The 18,067-nt window shown below is 50.4% G+C and overlaps 1 protein-coding gene across 37 annotated transcripts in view; it reads left to right on the forward strand.

Annotated features, from left to right (window-relative positions):
• The window catches only part of LRRFIP1 (LRR binding FLII interacting protein 1), a 160,985-nt gene that overhangs the window by 122,002 nt on the left and 20,916 nt on the right, over positions 1-18,067 (forward strand). For 23 of the 37 annotated variants that reach the window (XR_010660797.1, XM_065917138.1, XM_065917148.1 and 20 more), the window contains 6 exons: positions 341-430; positions 9,152-9,187; positions 9,620-9,745; positions 11,224-11,295; positions 13,217-13,387; positions 17,033-17,125. Coding sequence is in view for 36 of the 37 variants with exons in the window: in XM_065917138.1 (XP_065773210.1) it covers positions 341-430; positions 9,152-9,187; positions 9,620-9,745; positions 11,224-11,295; positions 13,217-13,387; positions 17,033-17,125 (588 nt within the window). In the remaining variant the exon portion in view is untranslated. The remainder of the gene's footprint in view (positions 1-340; positions 431-9,151; positions 9,188-9,619; positions 9,746-11,223; positions 11,296-13,216; positions 13,388-17,032; positions 17,126-18,067) is intronic. The other 14 variants (XM_065917113.1, XM_065917118.1, XM_065917125.1 and 11 more) reach the window with 3 other exon arrangements.

Raw genomic sequence — 18,067 nt, forward strand, 5'->3', positions numbered from 1 at the left:
CTTCTCTGCGCAGAAACTGGGTGTCTCCCCACCCCCGGCCGAGCAGGTGCTGTGTGTGACCTGCACCCTACCGAGCGGGAACCCCACGTTCTTTGACAGGATGATTAAGTTGTGTGTTCTGAGTGGCCGTGGGTTGGGAGCTGGGACGACACTGCCTTCTTTTGGGGGGCCACCGCTGGCCGCACTAACCTCTCCTTCTTCCCTGAGCTGCACCTGGCTGACCTCGCCGCTAACCAGGCCTCCGTCCTCCTCGCTGACCTGTTCTTCTGTTTCTGTCTCTGCATCCTCGCTGACCTCACTGACCTGTTCCTCTGTTTCTGCCTCTGCGTCCTGCGGCCAGCTGGGTGGGCAGGCTTCGGAGCTCAGCAGCCACTTCAAGTCCAGCTCCCGCGCCTCCTCCAGAGCCAGTTCTGCGCGGGCCAGCCCAGTGGTGAGTGGGTCTCTCTCTGGCCCCTGTCCCCTCCCTTCCTTCCCTGCCTCCTGCCCTCAGACCCCCATCCTCTGACCCCCAAGAAGACCCCCCCCCCCCGCCAACCTCCAGATGCCTGAACCCGCGAGCAAGCCGGAAGGCGTTCCATGCTTTAGTCCGGTCTCAGTTTAAAACATGGGGTTGGGGAAGATGCTTCCAAATTTAGAAAAGGACGGTTCAGTGAGATCAGAATTGCCCTCCTCAAGTTCTGAAGGACCATCTTGGAAGTCTCTGACGGGCCTTCCTGGGAGGAGGGAACTTTGCATGGTGGGGAAGAGAGGCAGCCGTGTGCGTAGATGTGTTGTTTTTTACGATTTACGTGTGCGTAGATGTGTTGTTTTTTACGATTTAAAAATGGGAAGGATTCACTTTTTTATTTTTTTGTATTTGTCCCAGTTAACTTTATTTTTTTTTAACTTTTATTAGGGTATAGTTGATTTACAATGTGCTGTCAGTTTCTGCTCTACAACAAAGTGAATCAGCTATACATACACATACATCTATTCTTTGTTAGATTTTTTCCCCACACAGGTCATTACAGAGTGCTGAGTGGAGTTCCCTGTGCTATACAGGGGGTCCTTATTAGTCATCTGTTTTACAGACGGTAGTGTGTATATGTCCATCCCAAACTCGCAGTTTATCCCTCTGCCCAGCTTTCCCCGCCAGTCACCAAAGGTTTGTATTCCACTTCTGTGCATCTGTTTCTGCTTTGTACGTAAGTTCGTTTGTACCACTCTTTTACATTGGAGGATTCACCTTTAACCTCTGTTTGGAACGTTGTCTGTTCTTGGACCTGACGGTTTTTAGGGTAGAGTGGATGCCACACACCCCAGCCCTGCTCCATCCCCGCGACGCTCTGGGTCCTCTGTTCAGAGCCTGGAAAGTGATCTCAGAGCTGCTCTGCTGTCTGTCACTCCGCACGAGAGCTGGCCCCAGGGCCCCATCAGAGAACAGGGGCCCCGCCGTCTAGTCCCCCATCACTTAAGTCTGGCTGTTGTGCAGCTTTCCCCTGGTCTTGGGAATTTTAGACGGTGTCTCCGCATCTGATGGTTTGTAGGAGGCAACTGTGTTGTTCTTTTGACCCAAGCGGTTGGCAGGGCAGTTCTGTCCGAGGGACATGTGGGTGGGGGCTGACCCGGTGGCCAGGGGAGGGGCATTCAGTTGGCAGGGGCTGGGGCTGCGTGCTGAGCCACACCTCGGGTGCCCCTCCCGATAGACCCTGGGCGGAGGAGGCGCAGGTGGGCAGAGCTGACCTCTGTCCTCCCTCCTGCATCCTAGAAGAGCTTGACTGAGGCTCTGCACACTCACACAAGCCTGCTGTTACCTGGCTAAGGTTTAGGGAGACTTCCTGGTCATCAAGAAGAGACGTGGAGTGACTCACCTCCTTGGCCAGGCGCACCTGTGGGCGCTGCTGCTTTGTTTTTTAAACGAGAGGCCGCCTCTGAAAGCCAGGAGGTTCTTCACCCTGTGTAGGTTTTCTGCGGCTCCTGGGGGAGCAGGCCAAAGGATCACTCTTGCAGACCGAGCCTGTGTTGCTGAGTCGAGGACCTCCGTACCCCCACGCCTGCCCGGCTCTGCCTGCTGCCAAGACCAAGGCCAGAGGCGTCCCTCACTGGGCTGTACGGGTGCTTTCCTGATAGGAATGTTCACTCCACCGTTTGCATATCGAGGGTGCAGAAGCAGAAGGCAGATAAGGAAGCTGAGTGTTAGAACAGGAGAGCCTGTTTCTCTGTGGAAATGAAGACTGCCCCATCTGTGAGCCCCCCGTCCACCTAGCAGTGAGGCTGCCCCCTCTGTGAGACGCCCCCCTGTCCCCCTCAGTGAGACATCCCCCCCATCCCCCCAGCAGGGAGGCCACCCCCTCAGTGAGACATCCCCCCCATCCCCCCAGCAGGGAGGCCGCCCTCTCAGTGAGACATCCCCCCCATCCCCCCAGCAGGGAGGCCGCCCCCTCAGTGAGACATCCCCCCATCCCCCAGCAGGGAGGCCGCCCCCTCAGTGAGACATCCCCCCATTCCCCTAGCAGGGAGGCCGCCCCCTCTGTGAGACGCCCCCACCGTCTTCACTGTCCTGTGAGCCCCCGTCCCCCAGCCATGAGGGGAACAGAAGCCGTGTCCTGACTGTGCTGAGGTGGGGCAGGGGGAACGTGGGGTGACGGACGCCGCACAAAGCCCCCTGCTTATTGCTGCGCCCAGGGCACGTCAGGCCGGCACGCAGACTCTGAGCTGCTCAGTGACACGTGAGCGCAGTGGTCAGACCTGGAGGGTCGCTTCCCCTGATGCTGAGCGAAGCGCGGCGTTTGGGAGCTCGGGGCCCCACGGTCAGCAGCCCACGCCTGCGAGGGCCGGCCCACCTCCACCTTCGGGCCCGCGGTCGCGTGTTTCAGACACACACAGCCCGGAAACCTTTGACCCGGCAGGAGTCACACTTTGCACGATGACGAACGTGGAGTCGCTCATCGTCGGGTGTCACACTCCCTTGTGCTCACCTTTCGGGAAAATGAAACTTCACGGTTGTCAGAAGAGGCCGAGGCCTGGCTCCGCACCAGTGCCCTGCCCGGCTCGTCTCGGTGGGGCAGGCGGCTGCGAGCAGCGCTGGTCTGACCACTTCGGGTTTACTCGGGCTTCAGGAGGAAGCCACAGAAGAGAAGTTCAGTCAGGCGTCCCAGACCCGAGACCTAAAGTGAAAGTCGCTCAGTTGTGTCCAGTTCTTTGCCACCCCATGGACTACACAGTCCATGGAGTTCTCCAGGCCAGAACTGGAGTGGGTAGCCTTTCCTTTTTCCGGAGGATCTTCCCAACCCAGAGATCGAACCCAGGTATCCCGAGCTGCAGGCAGATTCTTTTTCAGCTGAGCCACTAGGGAATTCCAAGAATACTGGAGCGGGTAACCTATCCCTTCTCCAGGGGATCTTCCTGACCCAGCGATCAAACCGGGGTCTCCCACATTGCAGGCGGATTCTTTACCAGCTGAGCACCAGGGAAGCCCCAAGAGATGGAAACCAGATACAGGTTCCTCTGTCATCTGCTGCCTAAACCTGAGAACTGTTTACTCAGAATTTGGGTTTAGTGGATGCAAGAGAGGTGAGCGTTCATCGGGCCGGTGCCCCTGGGGCCTGATAATGAGAGGTGGGCATCTCTTGTAACTTGTGGGGCCTAACCACACCTGCCCTTCCGCCTCTTGGTCCCTTGAAGCCCTGGGTTTGCAAGACTCCCAGGGACTTGACTGAGCTGCACCAGCCTTCAGTCCACTGCACACAGGTCATTGTTCTGGTCTCCGCTCTCCCCTGAGTCATCTGCTAGTTTATAAAGGTCACTGACTCAGTTGGCACAGTCAGTGAGCAAAGGCCAGCATCTGGGCCCCTCACGATGCGGAGGGTGGGGGGACCTCAGAGCTGGGGACGCCTCTGTGTGAAGCCCTCAGGCGGCAGAGACACTCTGGCTGAGCAGGGCGGTTCCCCAGGCCATGTGGTTACAGTGGCTCTTGGCCACTGGAAGGCCAGAACATGGGCAGCACCCTTGGCCTCTGCAGAGTCCGGAGGATGCAGCTGAGCTAGCCCTTGGCTCTGTGCTTCCAGAGCTCTTTTCCTTGGAATCGGCTCGTTTCTATTTTCTGAATTCTGGGCGGTACCAGCACTGGAAAGGGGTGGGTGTTTGTATTTTGGGCTTGCAAGACTGGCAGAGTGTAAGTGGGTGTACTTGGCTGTGTTGATTGGAAAGAGGCCAGGAAACTTGTGCTCAGACTCCCCTGGCCCTCCTGCCTGGCAGGGAGGAGCCTCAGGGGCAGGCGGGGGCCCAGGGAGGGGACCCTGGGGGCGACTGATCGTCCCCACCTGGCCTCTCAGAGGGACGCAGGGCAGGAAGGGAGGAGGGATTCCAAGAACCCAGGCTAAAGTTCACAGCTCTCATTCCTGGCTGGGGACACCTGGCCAGGCATGTAGATTTCCTGAGCTCCACCTGGTAATTGATATGCTTGAAACATAAAAACAAGAAGAGATTTGAGTTGATAACGTGCTTCTCCTGGGGCAAGTTTTCCAAGGGTGGGAGTGCTATCCACCATGGCTCGTGGGGAGTGTCCCCAGCTGCGATCCAGCAGGAATATGGTCCCGGGAGGGTGGCATGAGCCAGGGCAGGCGACAGGAAGGAAGCATGGGCCATGCAGGGGCAGCTCTGGGTGGCTCTGAGTGTGGACAGCAGGCTGATGCCCTGAGGGGTGGGCGAGGGGAGTGCTATCCAAGAGCAAAAGTAACCAGGATGAGGGGAGGTGACAGCTTGTCCCACTTTGAGAAAACAGAGGTGCCTCCGCCTCCCAAGGGTGCCCCACCCGCCAGTGCTCCAGCCTCGGGGAGGGGGGGGGGCAGAGAGGACCCCGCCCCGTCTCAGGAGGGCACACGCTTCTGGACCTCATGCCTACCGTCACATTCTGTAGGCGGCTGTTTTTCCTTCTCCGACGAGCCCAGAGTCTTCCTCTTGAGCAAGTTGGGGCCTATTCATTCAGCCAAAGTTTATCGAATGTTCCAGGCACAGGACTGCAGGGGAAATACATACACCTGTCCCCGGCAGGGACACACAGGCCGGGAAGGCAGGCCTCAGCAGTGGGCGAGATGCAGGATGGAGCTCAGAGCGCAGGCTCTGGGGTGGGCGGAGAAGGGTGGGGAGGGTGCTTCTGGAGAGCTGGACTCAGGAGGCCGGGTGACCCAGGCCTGGAGGGGCCAGTGCAGCCCTGTCCCCCACGCCTCAGGGTCCCACACGGACCCAGTGGAGCTGCCAGGGCTCTGAAGCATCCTCGGGGTGTCCTGCGTGGAGCCCAGCTTCACCTGCCATTGTGCTCACAAAGAAGCAAGAGTGTTGAGCAGGAACCTCAGCCCCCTGTGAGCCAGGAAAACAAAAGGCTGTAGTGACTCATGTTCAAGTCTTGTAAAGAGGTGAGGGCAGGAACCGGGTGGAAAAAACAGGTCTTGAATTATGAATACAATAGTTGAAGGATGAGTCATCCGGATGAGGTCAATATTATTGAATTGAAAACCAGGAGTTTCCAGTCTAATGGTAGGCCTCACTGCTGTTTACGTTTGAGGGGTGTCTTCTGAGCACTGTTCACTGTTGTCCATTGGTTTCTCGAGAGGGAAGCTGTGGGGACCTGCTTCTGTCTGTGGTCCCGTTTCCTGCCTGGGGGCTGGACACCACGAGGAGAAGTTCCTTTGTCCCCAAACCCTTGGCTCGGGTCTCCCTGCACCCACTCTGTGTCCAGGAAGGTGGGCAAGTGAGGTGGTGATATGCCAAACCTGGAATTTAAAACCTTACCACACGTGGTACTTAAGTGAGCCTAAATAGTAAGCTCGCTTAGACACCGTTTTAGAAGGTTGGAGTTAATAAAATATTTAATGTGCTACTATAAGCTTTTGTTTTTGGAAGGAAAAACTGAGAGTGTTAATGGCTCAGTCATATCCAGCTCTTTGGGACCCTGTGGACTGGGGCTTACTGGACTCCTCTGTCCGTGGGACTCTCCAGGCAAGAATGCTGGAGTGGGTAGACATTCCCTTCTCCAGGGGATCTTCCCAACCCAGGGATGGAAGCCAGGTATCCTACATTACAGGCAGATTCTTTACTGCCTGAGCCGCCAGGGAAGAAAGAGTTGACATAATTTAAAATTTAAAAGAAATTTTTTGGAAATTATTTTCTGCCAAAGATTTTTTTAATTGTTATTGAAATGCGGTTGCTTTACAGTGTTGTATTGTATTATCTCTGCTGTATAGCAGAGTGAATCAGCTACATACATCTCCTTTTTTATTTCCTTCCTGTTTAGTCACAGCAAGCGCCGAGCAGAGCTCTCTGCTCTCGGCAGTAGGTTCTCACTAGTTCTCTGTTTTATACACAGTACTGTTCAGTTCAGTTCAGTCACTCAGTCGTGTCTGACTCTTTGTGACCCCGTGGACTGTAGCACGCCAGGCCTCCCTGTCCATCACCAACCCCCAGAGTCTACCCAAACTCGTATCCATTGAGTTGGTGATGCCATCCAACCATCTCATCCTCTGTCGTCCTCTTCTCCTCCTTCCCTCAATCTTTCCCAGCTTCAGGGTCTTTTCCAATGAGTCAGCTCTTCGAATGAGGTGGGCAGAGTACTGGAGTTTCAGCTTCAGCATCAGTCTTTCTAATGAACACCAGGACTGATCTCCTTTAGGATGGACTGGGTGGATCTCCTTGCAGTCCAAGGGACTCTCAACGGTCTTCTGCAACACCATAGTTCAAAAGCATCAATTATTCGGCGCTCAGCTTTCTTTATAGTCCAACTCTCACATCCATACATGACCACTGGAAAAACCATAGCGTTGACCAGATGGACCTTTGTTGACAAAGTAATGTCTCTGCTTTTTAGCATGCTGTCTAGGTTGGTCATAACTTTCATCCCAAGGAGTAAGCGTCTTTTAATTTCATGGCTGCAGTCACCATCTGCAGTGATGTTGGAGCCTAGAAAGATACAGTCTTTCACTGTCTCCCCATCCATTTCCCATGAGGTGATGGGGAGCAGTGTACATGAGTGTATATATGGTGAATACATGCCAGCCTCAGTCTCCCAGTTCTTCCCACCCCCCTTTCCTTCCTCGATGTCCATGTTTGTGCTCTCCCATAGATTTTAAAAGATCCCCTTGTATACACTCTGTTGTGATTTGCATATTTCAGAAGCCCATTCCTGTGACATTTCCACGTCCACCTAAGGTGTTCAGTGTTGCTCCGAAGTGAGAACAAGAGGGTTAATAGGCTTCGAGATCTGTGGTGCCGCCGCCCTGTCTGGGACAAGGAGGCAAAGTCCGCGGAGTCCCGTGGCTTGTCCCGGGCCCGTGCTGCCACGGCTGCGGCTTGTTGGGGTGTGTATTGCCCACAACATCCTCTGGGTCACTTTGTGCAGCAGCCACGACGGTGTTTGAAAGCCCTCCATCTGTTCTGTTTCTTTGTATATTACTTTCAAAGGTAAAGTGCTGGGCTTTACGTCAACTTAAACTCCCTGCTGGGGTTCCTTGCTTGTCTGTCCCTTTTTGGGGCGGTCAGAGGTGCCCTGCCCCACCAAGGCTCCCTGGGCACGTCCTCCTCCACGCGACACAGCCTGCCACCTGGTGGCAACGCGAGGGGCTGCAGTGGCCGCACACTAGTTCAGTCGCTCCCTGACCCCGTGGACTGCAGCCCCCCCAGGCTTCCCTGCCCTTCACCATCTCCCGGAGCTTGCTCAAACTCATGTCCATTGAGTCGGTGATGCCATCTGACCATCTCATCCTCTATCGTCCGTTTTCCTCCTGCCTTCAGTCTTTCCCAGCATCAGGGTCTTTTCTAATGAGTCTTTGTGGCCAAAGTTTTGGCGCTTCCGCTTCAGCATCAGTCCTTGCAATGAACACCCAGGACTGATCTCCTTTAGGATGGACTGGTTGGATCTCCTTGCAGTCCAAGGGGCTCTCAAGAGTCTTCTCCAGCACCACAGTTCAAAAGCATCAATTCTTCAGTGCTCAGCCTTCCTATGGTCCGACTCTCACATCCATACGTGACTACAGGAAAAATCATAGCACCACTTTTCTTTCTTTAATTGATGTACAGTTGATTTACATTGTTGTGTTAATTTCTGCTGTACAACAAAGTGGTTCAGTTATGTATGCATGTATATCTTTTTTCAGATTCTTTTCCCTTATAGGTTATTATAAGGTACTGAGTATAGTTCCCTGCGCTATACAGAAGATACTTGTTATCCATTTTCTATATAGTAGTATGTGTGTGTGTTAATCCCAACCTCCTAATTTATTCCTACCCACCACATTTCCCGTTTGGTAACTATAAACTTGTTTTCTTATATTTTAAAAAATTGTATTGAGATGTGGTTCATTTACACTGTTGTGTTAATTTCTGCTATACAGAAAAGTGATGGTTATACATATATATATATGTTCTTTTTCATGCTGTTTTCCAAGGATATTGAGTATAGTTTAATTCCCTGTGCTCTATAGTAGGGGCTTCCCAGTGCCTCACTGGTAAAGAGTCTACCTGCCAATGCAGGAGACACGGGAGATGTGGGTTCAATCCCTAGGCTGAGAAGGTCCCCTAGAGGAGGAAACGGGAAAGCACGCCAGTATTCTTGCCTGGAGAATTCAGGGACAGAGGAGCCTGGTGGACTGTAGTCCATAGCGTTGCAAAGAGTAGGACACGGCTCATTTACTCATGAGCAGCGGAAAAATTGCAGCCGTTGTCTCCACTGCTTTCTCTTGCTCAGAGACCAAGGTTAGTGATAGCCGAAAGTAAAACCCTGTGTGGTTGCGTCTTCCAGCCCCTGGAGCCCTGGTTATATCCTCACATTCCGACCACAGTTACTGTGGTGAGTGAATGAGGCTGGTGCCGTCTGGTCTACACTTGGTTCCGCACGCAGTGTAGAAACCTGTCAAATCAACCTGTTCAGATTCAGATCATTCACAAATCACCTTCCTGTGGAAACTGTGAAAATTGAAAAACCACACGGACCTCAGCCAGGGACAGTGAGCTGCCCACAGGCCACCCATGTGGCACCAAGAGTGTCTGAGAGCCTCATGGCACCGAGTGTTTGAATCACGAAAGAAGCCAATGCTTCATTTTATTATTCTCTTTCCGCCTAAATCTAGATTCTCCGTTTAATGTATTTCTGTATTTAACATGTGTCCATTTTCCCCTCCAGGTTGAAGAGAGACCAGAAAAAGACTTCACTGAAAAGGTAGAGATTTTCTGTAGAGCTTTATATGATGTCATGTAGAAACCAGAGGGCCCCAAAATTTATGTGTGAAACTGACCAGAAAATGTATTTCTTGATCTTGAGTAAAGAATTTCACCATGGAGTGAAGCGGACTAGTGAGTGACTCCCCAGCCAGCGTCACCTTTGGGGTTCCCCTCCCAGTGTGTGATTAAATCTTGCAGAACAGTGAAGGAATGCAATGATGGGCCCAGGCATGGAGCTCACAGTTAATCCAGACAAACCTCCAGCATTCATGAGGCCCCTTGAGATGAGGCCCCTTTCTTTGTGGCTCGCCATAAACCCACCAGAGATTTTCCCATTTGGAGACTGACTCCAAGTAAAGGAGCCATCTGGTAGGCTGAGAAGCAGTTGTGGTTTTGGCTGAAATCCCATTTGCTCTTTGCCATGTCGCAGGGGTCTCGCAGCCTGCCCGGCCTGTCTGCAGCCACGCTGGCCTCCCTGGGTGGGACTTCCTCTCGGAGGGGCAGTGGGGACACCTCCATCTCCATTGACACCGAGGCTTCCATCCGGGAGATCAAGGTAAGGCTCTCTGCTTACCTTGAGAGAAACCGTGTGTGGAAAGCAGTCTTCCAGTGAATCAAGATCGAGTGTATAAAATCCCAGCTCTTTCTTCTTGGTTAGGTCTTCCCTGGCTCCCCGAAGCTCTGTGTTCCAGTAGCAGCAGGGTCCAGCCCAGTTCTGGTGTCCTGCAGGGAGCCGCCCCTGACCTCCCCGCCCCGGCGGGGCTCACCTGTGCGGGGATTCCTCAGCTCCCCGGACACACCTGGGCGGGAGCACTCACCATGCACTCAGCCCCCTCTGCACGCAGGGCAGGCGCAGACATCCCGTCCTCAGCGTTGGAAGGTGCTGGACACAGAGTCTTCACACCCCCGAGGGTCCCACCCTGCCCTTGGAGCACCCCCGCCCTCTGCCTGCAGCACGCCCTCCCGCCCCCACCGTAATGGGCTTCCAGTCGACCCCGTCATGCCGCTTTAGCAATTTCCCTCCTCCCGCTGGTATGTGTGCCCTGTTCTGTGAGCGCTCAGCACCGAGCGTGTGACAGAGAAGGGGCCTCTGCTTGTCAAAGCAACTGGGGACGCCCCGTCTGGATAGGAGGCCGGGCCGAGGGAAGGCTGAGTCACTAGACCTCATGTCCACCGGAGAGAGAGCCAGGGCCAGCGAGGTGCTTCCAGGTCAGGTTTGGCCCCACCTATGGACACGCTTTCTAGTAATGAAAGCTGGCTGTGAGAGAACCCGCCGCCCCTCCTGCTGTCTGAATGGCGGGGTGTCATTTGCCAGGGAGCCCAGAGCATCAGGACTGGCAGGGGACCCCCTGCCCTGCAGACCCCTTCCAGCTCCCCTGCTTTCTAGGACAGTTTCCGATTGCTCTTCCTGAAATGTCCCCACCCCCGAGCCACCCCTCCTCGGCCTCCTGCAGCCTGGGGCGTCCTTCCCTGCCTCGAGGTAGCGTTGGCTGCAGACATACTCTGCCTCTGCTCTTGGCTCGTGAGCCTCATCCCCTTGATCAACAAGGATTTACTGAGCTTCCAGCTCACAGGACACCGGCCCCCAGGAACGTGGGGGTGGACCAGGCCAGAAGGCAGAGTCCTGGCGCTCCATCATGGCGGGGCAAGGCTTTGCTGGTTTCCATCCTCAGTATCTTGCTCTGTAGCACAGAGTAGAACTCAAAAGAGCGTGAATGAACTCTTACATGTGAGTAAGCAAATTAACTTGTTCCATTCTCAGAAGCTCATTTGCCTGTTTTATAAAGTTGTGTCAAAATACACGAAGACATCTACGTCTGATAAAGTTGTGTGAAAACATTATATGAGACACACCAAAATTTTCATCTTTGTAGTATTGAATTCATCTTTTTTTTCTTTTAACACTTAAACAGATGAAGAGAAGAATGCTGCTACGACTACTCAAATAAGGGAGGCATCTCTCCTTCTCTGTGATCTCTGTTCATTTTTTTTTTCCCCTTTGACATCATTTGCCTTTTTCACCATTTCCCCCAGGAACTCAATGAGTTAAAGGACCAGATTCAGGATGTAGAAGGCAAATACATGCAGGGATTGAAAGAGATGAAGGTACCAGCTTATGGAAGTGTGGGCTCATGGAATTAACCCAACTTAACTCTAAAACCCCTCCAGAAAGCCTGCAGATTGCATGCTTGCTCTGAAGAGGCTTCAGACTGTAGACCTCAAAGTGGCAGCAATGCTAGAAGCCTGGGTGTGTGTGTCCATGGTTTACCCAAAAGCAGCTTTTAAGCCAAGATCTGAAAATTGTAACTTGCTAGAAAAACTTACTCACTCGTTTTCTTGGTGCATGTGTTTTACTCACTGTCCTCCCACCACCACACCCGAGTTAAAACCACCTTCTCATTTCCCACTGAAGTGTACCCTCCGTGGTATACTTCCAACCCACCTGGAGAAGGATTTGGAGTTTTCCCCACTTACAGACCTCACATAACAAACACTGCTTCATCTTAATTTGCTTCTCAAAACCCTCGATGTCTCCCAGTAAGGAAGTTCGGTTGCTGTGCTTTTGAAACACACAAATTATTTGCATCCTGAGCCATTTTACTAATGGAAGCAATGTCTGAATATGTATCATCCTGAATTTATTTGAGTAAATACCGGGTACTTTTAGAAGGTGCAGTTACTGCGTTGTGCCAACAGGAAATTGAGTGAGTGGCCAGGCTCCCTGAAGGTGAGGTGGGGAGTCAGGGGCTGTTCTGACTTCACTGGGCAGCGAGAGAGGGTGAATCTGTGCCTTCCTTTTCAACTCCCAGGAAAGTACCCCCAAAACAGCCTGAGTTCAGTGTCCCAGGGGTGCCAAGCCACATGACTGGTCACTTGCTTGTTTGTGACCTCTCTTCATGTGTGTGTGCTAAGTCACTTCAGTCATGTCCAACTCTTTGTGACCCCATGGACTGTAGCCCGCCACGCTCCTCTGTCCACAGGATTCTCCAGGCAAGAATACTGGAGTGGGTTGCCAGGCCCTCCTCCAGGAAATCTTCCCGACCCAGGGATCGAACCTGCATCTCAGTATGTCTCCTGCACTGCAGGAGGGTTCTTTACCTCTAGCACCCCCTGGGAAGCCCTGTGACCTCTCTTTAGGGTGGGGATTAAGATTCTGGCTTTCAGCTCCCGGTGGGGCTGATAGGGAGCCCGGGAAGCAGCCCAGGAACTACAGGTCCCACCTGAAACCTTCGCCCTGGTTTGCAAGTGTCTCCCTTGAGCCCCGTGTAGCACCCAACAGGCCCCCGCGGCGGTGCCCGCCCTTCTGCAGCTCGGGGCCCTTTGCTGCTCTCTGTTCTCCCGGGGTCGCCTTCCCCTGATCTGTGTTCCGGAACCGCACGCTGCTACACCCTGTGGCCTGCCCCACCAGGGTGTGAGTGTGTTTATTTTGGAGGCTCTTTCCTTCATTGTCTTTTCAAAGGAACAGTGTTTGCCTTTCCAGGACCTGCCCAGGGAGGCCTGAGGGGCTTGTTGAGTTTCCCTCTGAGATGCAGATGTGAAATTGCACTTAAACCTCTCCTAGTTTCTGAGTTGCCATGGGAACAGTGGGCAGCTGGTGGCAAGGGTTCTCTCCCCCATACCCACCTCGCACTAGCGCTGTCCCGGGTCCTGATCACGTGTGTGGAGCAGTCATATCAGGCGCCTGTTGAACAGCCCAGCCCAGTTCAGAACCCACAGCTGGGCTCTGCAGCCTCTATGACCAGCGCCCTTTCCACCCGGGGTCCCCCTTGTCCTAAGAACTGTAAATTACTTTCATCTCTAGGCATAGTTAATAACTAATTTTCCAAGCCACGAGAATTTGAGCAAATTAAAAGGAGGACTTTCTGGGCAATCAAAACTTGCTGTGTTGCTTCTTCTGATTCATTTGCTCTAAGAAATAAAATGTAAATTTAGAGTTGAGTTTTTGGGGTGTTGCTAAAAAATGCTGAACTGATCCGTGTTTTTGTTTTCTTTCTACAATTTCAAAAACCTGACCTGGTTTCTGCAGGACTCACTAGCAGAAGTTGAGGAGAAATACAAAAAGGCTATGGTTTCCAATGCTCAGCTAGACAATGAGAAGACGAACTTCATGTACCAGGTCGACACGCTAAAGGACATGCTGCTGGAGCTGGAAGAGCAGCTGGCCGAGTCCAGGCGGCAGTACGAGGAGAAGAGCAAAGTACGTGCCCCCCGTGTGGGGGAGAGTGACTGTGTGTGTGTAATGGTGTGTGTGAAGGTGGGAGAGCATACACATAAGTGATACAGGCAAGGATGGGAGAATGTATATGCGTGTGCATATATATGTATAGTGAAAGTCGCTCAGTTGTGTACGACTCTTTGCAACCCCACAGGCTAAATGGAGTCCATGGAATTCTCCAGGCCAGAATACTGGAGTGGGTAGCCTTTCCCTTCTCCAATACATATGTACACACACACACACACATAAATATAGGGCTTTCCTAGTGGCTCAATGATCTGCCTGCAATGCAGGAGATGGGAGTTTGATCTCTGGATCAGGACGATGTCCTGGAGAAGGGAATGGCAACCCACTCCAGTATTCTTGCCTGGGAAATCCCATGGACAGAGGAGCCTGGTGGGCCACAGTCCATGGGGTCGCAAAGAGTTGGACATGACTTAGCAACAAAACAACAATAAGAACTTATATACATATATTTGGTATATATAAGGATGGTAGAATATATATAAATGATACATGTAAGGATAGAGTATATTTGTAAATGGTCTATGTAAGATTGGGAGACTATATATATACACACACATATATATGGTATATGTAATTATGGTAGAATACATGCATATATATGGTAATAATATGTATAAGGATGGGAGAATATATATATGATATATGTAAGGATTGGAAACTATATATGGTATATTTAAGAATCAGAATATGTGTGTGTACATATATATATTTGATATATGGTGTGTATATGCATACATATATTATATATGTATATATACATGTTTATGTTTATATTTGTATGTATATAGTTTTTTAAAAAACAGTCATTCTCTACTTGCCCTGGAAGCTCAAACATCTAAGAATAAGAATACCATGCTCTTTGCTGAGGTACTTGATATATTGATATGCAAAATTTCAATATGTAAACTAGAGACAATTTTACTAGGAGGACACTTGTGTTTTTTGCATGTAAAGTAAAATCATAACCATGGAAAAACCTGCCTCCAAAAGACCCAGAATGCTTGGATAAGGCATAAGTGGATGCTTCAAGATTTTCCTGTTAATATTTATTTCTGGATTTTTATTTTGTTACCTAAACACCAGATAGAAATAGTTGCAAGTGTCAAGGGTTTTAAGGAAATTATATTCACCTGTTTTCTGCTGATTGGAAAAAAACAGTTACTCCATTTAAGAATTAAACACTGTCATCAATCTCAAAAAAGAGGAGAATCTTATTTGGGCTTTCATTAAGAGGCACTGCTGTTAATGTGTTAATTTATGACACCAACAAAAGGCATAAGCATGTTTGGAAATTAATGGCAACAGGTTGACTTGGTCAAGGCCAGACTTAACTGTTCTTTGTGAGACAGAGAACACGAATACTTGTTTTTCATATTTTAAGGAATTAGTTGGTTTCTCAAATCCTAGAGTACTGACCAGTTTCTAAGAGTTGCTGAAATAAATAGAAAATTTAATTTGTGAGTGTCATTATCTTTTTTTCTAACTGGTTATATCCTCTAAACGACTTCCCCAGTGGCTCAGCTGTAAAGAATCTGCCTGCCAATGCAGGAGACATGGGTTTGATCCCTGGGTCAGGAAGATCCCCTGCAGAAGGAAATGGCAACTCACTCCAGTACTCTTGCCTGGAAAATGCAGTGGACAGAGGAGACTGGTGGGCTATAGTCCATAGTGTTGCAAAAGTCGCTAAGTCAGACCTGACTTAGTGACAAAATAACAACAAAAATATCCTCTAAATCCAAGGAGTTAAACCCAAGGTGCTGTTAACAACTCCAAGGCCTCTTTATTTCACTGCTGTGGTTGAGTTAGAAGCTAAAGAAGAATTTTGTCTATGAAGACCCTGATAGCTGAATGCTGAAATGAAGGAGAAACTTTTCATGAGACCTGATGTCATGAAAGTTGCCTTTGAAACTGATTCACAGTTTAGGAACAGAGAGCATATTCTGAATCTCACTCAGGTGGACGAGTACGTAACACATTCTAAATACTCCTAGTATGCCCTCACTTAGGCATCAGGAAGTAGACCAAGAGACCCCAAATCTAATTCCAGAGAAGTGGAGTGACCCTGGAATGTTGCCCCAAAGTGGGGATCACAAACCAAGAAAAACCCAACAGATAGCCCTTGTCATGGTTTGGAGGGTCCAGTCACCCCCGAACTCCAGTAAACGAGTGTTCTCAGGATGCCACGGTGAGCTAAGGTCCAGTCCCTTCTAGAATAGCCAGGTAACACATCTAGGGAAGGTGTCCCCTGCTGTCCCTGAAATCCTTGGAAATCCCATGGACAGAGGAGCCTGACGGGGCCATGGGGCTGCCAAAGAGTTGGACATGCAGCTGGTTGGGTGCCAGGCCGTCATTAGGGACTGTGCTCCTGTAGTGAGCTGAGCAGAAGGCAGGAGAGCCGCAGTGCCTAGCTGTGAGGGTGAGCTCCACGCGGGGGAGAGTCGGGTGGGGGAGTGCTTTATGTTGACAAGTGCTTTATGTCCCCTTGCCCCTATTTTGTCTCTAGGGTACAGAGCTGGCTGTCTACTGTTAGTGAGATAAGCTTGCCAAAGTAGACCACATTTACCCCCTTTTTATCCCAAAGATTATTCACTGGCTTATTTCAATATCAGGGATAATTTCATTATCTGTTGTCGTTTAGTCAAACGGTAAGTTGTATCCGACTCTTCAGTGACCCCATGCACTGCAGCACTCCAGGCTTCCATGTCCTTCGCAATCTCCCAGAGTTTGCTCAGACTCCCTTCCATTGAGTCTGTGATGCTGTCCAACCATCTCATTTTCTGTCACCCTCTTCTCCTCCTGCCTTCAATCTTTCCCAGCATCAGGGTCTTTTCCATCAGAGTCTTTTTGGCTCTTTACATCAGGGAGCCAAAGTATTGGAGCTTCAGCTTTAGCATCAGTCTTTCCAATGAATACTCAGGGTTTATTCCCTTTAGGATCGACTATGGAACTCCTTAGTCAAGAGGTTTGATCTCTTTTCAGCCAAGGGACTCTCAAGAGTCTTCTCCAGCACCATAATTCAGAAGCATCAATTCTTGGACACTCAGCTTTCCTCATGGTCCACCTCTCACGTTCGTATGTGGCCACTGGAGAAACAAGAGCTTTGACTTACGGACTTTTGTTGGCAAAGTGATGTCTTTGCTCTTTAGTACAATGTCTAGGTTTATCATAGCTTTTCTTCCAAGGAGGAAGCATCTTTTAATTTGTTGGCTGCAGTCACCATCCGCAATGATTTTTATTTTTATCATCAGCCTTTTACAAATTTTATTAACAGTCTTTTGCAATGCTGCCTCCTCCAGGTCTTCAGCCCAGACAACCCTGTGGACTTCAGCAGACACCCTGTAGAGGGACCTCTTCCAGGGCACTGCTTACCTTAAAGAAATCAGGAGATAACTGTCAGTTGCATCAGCTCCTTGGGTTAATTTTATAGTAAATCATAGGGGGGTCTCCTAGAAAATCCAGAGAAATGGGCTTCTATCATTAAAAAAGACTTGAAAACTGTGTTGACATAGTAGCAGGTGAAGGTCAATCATAAGAATGTGAACTAGAGGGACAGAAAAATGTGATTCCACTGCAGCTTAAATGTTCCTCTCTCTTTTACAGGAATTTGAAAGGGAAAAGCATGCCCACAGTATACTCCAGTTTCAGTTTGCTGAAGTGAAAGAGGCCCTGAAGCAAAGAGAAGAAATGCTTGAGGTGAGTAGCTTTTCGTGTGTATGTGTGTGTGTGTGTGTGTGTGAGTGAGTGACTTGGGAGCATTTTGTCAGTTTACTACCAAAGTTAATCAGTTTTCTTGGACACTGACTTAAGACGAATTCTCTATGCCTGTGTAAGGAGGCAGCACCTTTTATTTGAGCAGATTCTGTTTCTTTGGTGGTTTTGGGTTTGTTCCAGGACGTGTGGCAGAGAGAATAATGGCCCCCTAAGATGTCCACGTCCTAATCCCTGGAACTGTAAGTCATGTTTCACAGCAAAGAGGACTTTGTAGATGGGATTGAGGACCTTGCGAAGGGAGTCGATCCTGTATCGTCCAGGTGGGCCCAGTGTGATGCTAAGAGTCCTTGTAAGAGGGAAGCAGAGTCAAAGGTAGATTAGGAGACGTGACCACGGGGTTGAAGGTCAGAGCCATGGGGGGGGGCCCAAGCCAGACTGTGGGCTCCCCTAGGTGCTTAAAGGAAGCGGGGAATAGATTCTGTCCCCACTCTGCCCCATCCCTGGTCTCCAGAAAAGACCCCAGGCTTGCCCACACCTTGGGGCCACTGCAAGACTTGAACTTCCGAACCCTAGAACTGTAAGAAAATAAACCTGTGTTATTCTAAGTCACTGAATGTGTGGTTATTTGTGCAGTGACAATAGGAAATTAATACAGGCTAGATTTTTTTTTTAACCTTTTTAACTTGATTAGAATTTTAGCACCTGTCAGTGAGAATTTCACTCCAGGTTTTCTTCCTGCAGTGGGAGCAGGGGTCTCTTGGTCTACTTCCTGATGCCTAAGTGAGGGCATACTAGGAGTATTTAGAATGTGTTACGTACTCGTCCACCTGAGTGAGATTCAGAATATGCTCTCTGTTCCTAAACTGTGAATCAGTTTCAAAGGCAACTTTCATGACATCAGGTCTCATGAGAACAAACTCAGGA

The sequence above is a fragment of the Muntiacus reevesi genome, chromosome 1, assembly GCF_963930625.1.
Source record: "Muntiacus reevesi chromosome 1, mMunRee1.1, whole genome shotgun sequence".
Classification (NCBI taxonomy): domain Eukaryota; kingdom Metazoa; phylum Chordata; class Mammalia; order Artiodactyla; family Cervidae; genus Muntiacus; species Muntiacus reevesi.